This window comes from Octopus sinensis, linkage group LG29 (genome assembly GCF_006345805.1).
Source record: "Octopus sinensis linkage group LG29, ASM634580v1, whole genome shotgun sequence".
Classification (NCBI taxonomy): domain Eukaryota; kingdom Metazoa; phylum Mollusca; class Cephalopoda; order Octopoda; family Octopodidae; genus Octopus; species Octopus sinensis.
In genome coordinates this window covers 12,634,539-12,639,675 of record NC_043025.1, presented here as the reverse complement: position 1 = coordinate 12,639,675, position 5,137 = coordinate 12,634,539, and the positions used below count along the sequence as shown (strand labels likewise).

At 38.2% G+C, this 5,137-nt stretch overlaps 1 protein-coding gene across 1 annotated transcript; it reads left to right on the top strand.

The window, feature by feature from the left end:
- The first annotated feature begins 588 nt into the window (after window positions 1–588).
- On the top strand, window positions 589–2,036 carry LOC115226068 (zinc finger protein 239-like). The gene has a single exon (XM_029797043.2). The coding sequence runs from the start codon at window positions 936–938 to the stop codon at window positions 1,914–1,916; it is 981 nt and encodes a 326-aa protein (XP_029652903.1). The 5' UTR covers window positions 589–935; the 3' UTR covers window positions 1,917–2,036.
- The last annotated feature ends 3,101 nt before the right edge of the window (window positions 2,037–5,137 follow it).

Sequence of the window (5,137 nt, the reverse complement as noted above, 5' to 3'; positions counted from 1 at the left end):
GCCCATATGTAAAAAAAAAATTTTTTTACGGAAAATCGACGGAAAGGTCTACTAGAGACGAAAGATCGCCCCCCATACCTTTTTGCATGGCCCCTTCACCAGTGCTTTTTGAACGTTAGGTATATTTCTACAATTTATCTGTACTAAAACAAATTTCCCTTATTGTATCTTTGCTCTTTACACACCTTCCATACCTTATACTGCTGTCTCTTTCTTTTTATTTCAGAATATTCGATAAAATCAGCATCAAAGAATCAATATTTATCAAGTTTTAAAGACTGAAGGAAGAAATATCCTATTCACTCTTTTACTTGTTTCAGTCATTTGACTGCGGCCATGCTGGAGCACCGCCTTTAGTCGAGCAAATCGACACCGGGACTTATTCTTTTGTAAGCCCAGTACTTATTCTATCGGTCTCTTTTTGCCGAACCGCTAAGTGACGGGGACGTAAACACATCAGCATCGGTTGTCAAGCAATGCTAGGGGGACAAACACAGACACACATACATATATATATATACGACAGGCTTCTTTCAGTTTCCGTCTACCAAATCCACTCACAAGGCATTGGTCGGCCCGGGGCTATAGCAGAAGACACTTGCCCAAGGTGCCACGCAGTGGGACTGAACCCAGAACCATGTGGTTGCTTAGCAAGCTACTTACCACACAGCCACTCCTGCATATATTTATGTAAGTTCTTGGTGGAATTACTGTGAAATGATTCTTCTGAACTCAAATTGATAGCTTGTCTGAAATGGCTGCGGTGTGATTTTTACATTTTAATCAAGCTCGGACTATTTTACCGAAAATAAATTTCATCATTTTCAGATATTGACAAAGAAGGGCCGGTTGGTGGAAACATTTGTGAGCGATACAAAGCTAGAACAGAAAGATGAACATAAACATTTGTATGTTGTGATGAGAGAAGAAAAAATATGGAAGATGAATTGTGCCAGAATAATGTTAAATATGAAATACTTTGTAAAAGAATTGGTATTTTTGATGATAGAGAGGAAGGCAAGGAGAAGATATATCATTGCGATATCTGTGATAAATCTTTCTTGCATAAAAGTAATCTCATTACCCACAGACGTATTCATACAGGAGAGAAACCATATCACTGTGATATCTGTGGTAATTCCTTCTCAGCAAAAAGCTCGTTAACTACTCACAAACGCGTCCATACAGGTGAGAAGCCGTATCGTTGCGATGTCTGCGGAAAATCGTTTTCCCATAGAAATACTTTAACGAGACATTTATACGTTCATACAGGTGAGAAGCCGTATCATTGCGATGTCTGCGGTAAATCTTTCTCCGAAAACGGTGACTTGACCAAACACAAACGTGTCCATACAGGGGAGAAACCGTATCACTGTGACATCTGCGGTAAATCATTCTCTGTAATTAACCACTTGACTACACACGTGCGTATTCATACAGGTGAGAAGCCATATCACTGCGATATCTGTGGTAAATCATTCTCCCAAAACGGTGAGGTTACCATTCACAAACGGATTCATACGGGCGAGAAGCCGTTTCACTGTGATATTTGCGGGAGATGGTTCTCTCAAAATGGGGAGGTTACTAATCACAAGCGTACCCATACAGGAGAAAAGCCATATCATTGTGATATCTGTAGTAAGTCATTCTCCCATGGAAACACTTTAGCTGCTCACAAACGCGTCCACACAGGGGAGAAACCCTATCATTGTGATATCTGTGGCAAAGCATTTTCTCATCAAAATACGTTGACTAAACACGAACGAATTCACACAGGCGAGAAACCTTATCGCTGTGATATTTGTGGTAAATCATTCTCTGAAGGAGGCGTCTTAACTAAACACAAACGTATTCATACAGGAAAGAAGCTGGAAACCTCCGGTCAGTCATTGGCAGAAAAGGGCTCGCATAACTAGACATACGTATTCATACCAAAGAGAAGTTCATCATCATCACCAGCAGCTGCAGTGTAGGCGCAATGGCCCAGTGGTTAGGGCAGCGGACTCGCGGTCGGAGGATCATGGTTTCGATTCCCACACTGGGCGTTGTGTGTGTTTATTGAGCGAAAACACCTAAAGCTCCACGAGGCTCCGACAGGATGGTGATGATCCCTGCTGTACTCGAATGTAAATAATGTATCAAAAAATACCTTAGGAATGAGAACCCAGGTTCGAAATTTCCCCAAGACACCTGAAGAAAGCTGGAGGGATATTAGCCGAAACATTGTGTTAACAACAAACAAGATGAGGAGAAATATCCATCAAATGTAAATAGTGTACATAATTCCTCATCTCTCAAATATAGACTGTATTGAATAATAATAATAACATTGAAAAATACCTTAGGAATGAGAACCCAGGTACAAAATTTCCCTAAGACACCTGATGAAGGCTGGAGGGTATATTAGCCAAAACATTGTGTTAACAACAAACAAGATGAGGAGAAATATCCATCAAATGTAAATAGTGTACATAATTCCTCATCTCTCAAATATAGACTGTATTGAATAATAATAATAATAACATTGAAAAATACCTTAGGAATGAGAACCCAGGTTCGAAATTTCCTTAAGACACCTGAAGAAGGCTGGAGGGTATATCAGCCGAAACGGTGTGTTAACAACAAACAAGATGAGGAGAAATATCCATCAAATGTAAATAATTCCTCATCTCTTAAATATAGACTGTATTGAATAATAATAATAATAACATTGAAAAATACCTTAGGAATGAGAACCCAGGTTGTACCCGAATGTAAATAACCCTGTTGTACCCGAATGTAAATAATGTATCAAAAAATGCCTTAGAAATGAGAACCCAGGTTCGAAATTTCCCCATGGCACCTGATGAAGGGTGGAGAGTATATCAGCCGAAACATTGTGTTAACAACAAACAAGATGAGGAGAAATATCCGTCAAATGTAAACAATGTACATAATTCCTCATCTCTTAAATAAAGAACTGTAAAGCAAAAAGTGCTCCAAGAATTCTAGATAAGATGAGAGACTTATAATCTTTGTACTGAAAAATATAATGAATTAGAAAAGAACCATGTGCAGCTTACGAAATAATTCCATTAAATAAGATCAACTCAAAGGACATTCTTTGAATATACTCACCATTTTTTATGTTTTGTTTTTACTTTATTTGTATTATGAACTAGCAGTATCGCCCGGCGTTGCTCGGGTTTGTAAGGGAAATAACTATAAAGCATTTTTAGAGAGTGATAGCCAAAAAATAGCAAAAAAATGGAAAAAAAATGATGGTAAATTTTTTTGAGAGTTAAAAAGGTCGAGTTGCGTCCCCTAGACAGTCTGTGGTTTGTGTTTCTGATTGTCGACCCCATGTCGAATTTATCGATTTTTTTCAGAACTGGGGGAACTTTTCAAAATTTTCGCTGCGTTAGTTTTGAATTATGACATTGGGCTATGTGTGTGTCAAGTTTCATCAGAATCGGTTGAAAGCCGTGGTCAGGGTGAGGGTACAACCTGACAGACACACGGACAGACAAACTGCCGTTTATATAGAGAGAGATTCTTTGTTTTTTTCTAAGTTTTGAGAAAAACAAATATTCTTTTACTTGTTTCAGTCATTTGATTGCAGCCATGCTGGAGCCCCGCCTTGAAGGGTTTTAGTCAAACAAATCGACCCCAGAACTTTTATTTTTTTTAAAGCCTAGTACTTATTCTATCAGTCTCTTTTGCTGAACCACTAAGTTACAAGGATGGAAACACACCAATACTAGTTGCCGAACCGCTAAGTTATGGGGATGTAAACACACCAGCATCGGTTGTCAAGCGATGTTGGGGGGACAAACACAAACACACGACCATATATAATCGGTGGATGCACGCAGTTGCCGAGTGGTACCCGCGTGAGCGGAAAAGACCACCCGGAAGACCTCCACGACGGTGGAGTGATGATTTCAAGAGGACGATTGGGATCACGTGGATGAGAAAGGCGCGATCCAGAGAGGAGTGGACAGCGTGCTGTGACCAGTGGTGTCAAATGGACGCCTGGTCGGTCAAGGTGATTAAGGTGATATATATATATGTATATATATATATATATATATATATATATACGATGGGCTTCTTTCAGTTTCCGTCTACCAAATTCACTCACAGGGCTTTGGTCGGCCTGGGGCTATAGTAGAAGACACTTGCCCAAGGTGTCATGCAGTGGGACTGAACCCGGAACCATGTGGTTCGTAAGCAAGCTACTTACCACACAGCCATTCCTACACCTGTATACATACACAAAAATGAATCAACAAGATCAATATAAATCAATAACCAATAATAAACAACAGATTTGTCATGCTATCAGTCTCTTTTGCTGAACCACTAAGTTACAAGGATGGAAACACACCAGCATCGGTGGTCAAGCGATGTTGGAGGGACAAACACATACACATATATATATATATATATATATATACATACATATATACGACGGGCTTCTTTCAGTTTCCGTCTACCAAATCCACTCACAAAGCTTTGGTCGGCCCGAGGCTATAGTAGAAGTCACTTGCCCAAGGTGACACGCAGTGGGACTGAACCCAGAACCATGTGGTTGGTAAGCAAGCTACTTACCACACAGCCACTCCTACACCTGTATGCATACACAAAAATCAATCAACAAGATCAATATAAATCAACAATAACCAATAATAAACAACAGGTGTGTCATTAATATAATTTTATTGGTTATTTACTGAAATCTTTCTGGTATTTTTTTGTCATTTTTTTCCAAATTTTAATAATAATTATAATAATAATAATAACAATTATCAATATCGTTATTATTACTTCTTTGTCCAATTTGCTTTTTTTTTTATCAACAACTGGGTTAAATTAGTGTTAATTAGTTTATTTCATTTTATTAATTTTCTTTATTACAAACAATTTCATTTAATTACAACAAAAGAAAAGAAAAATATATATATATATATATATACCATGTGGGTTACTGTGTGTGTGTGTATATACATTTAGGTAAGCATGTGTGTGTATGTATGTATGCATGTGTGTGTATGCGCATACACACACACGTGTGTATGTATCTATATATATTATAGAGAGTGTATAACTATATCTATATATATGTGTGTGTGTGTGTATTTATATATACATGTGT

Excerpts from the sequence above, each read along its gene's own strand:
- LOC115226068 (XM_029797043.2), top strand. The coding sequence starts at position 936 with ATGGAAGATGAATTGTGCCAGAATAATGTTAAATATGAAATACTTTGT.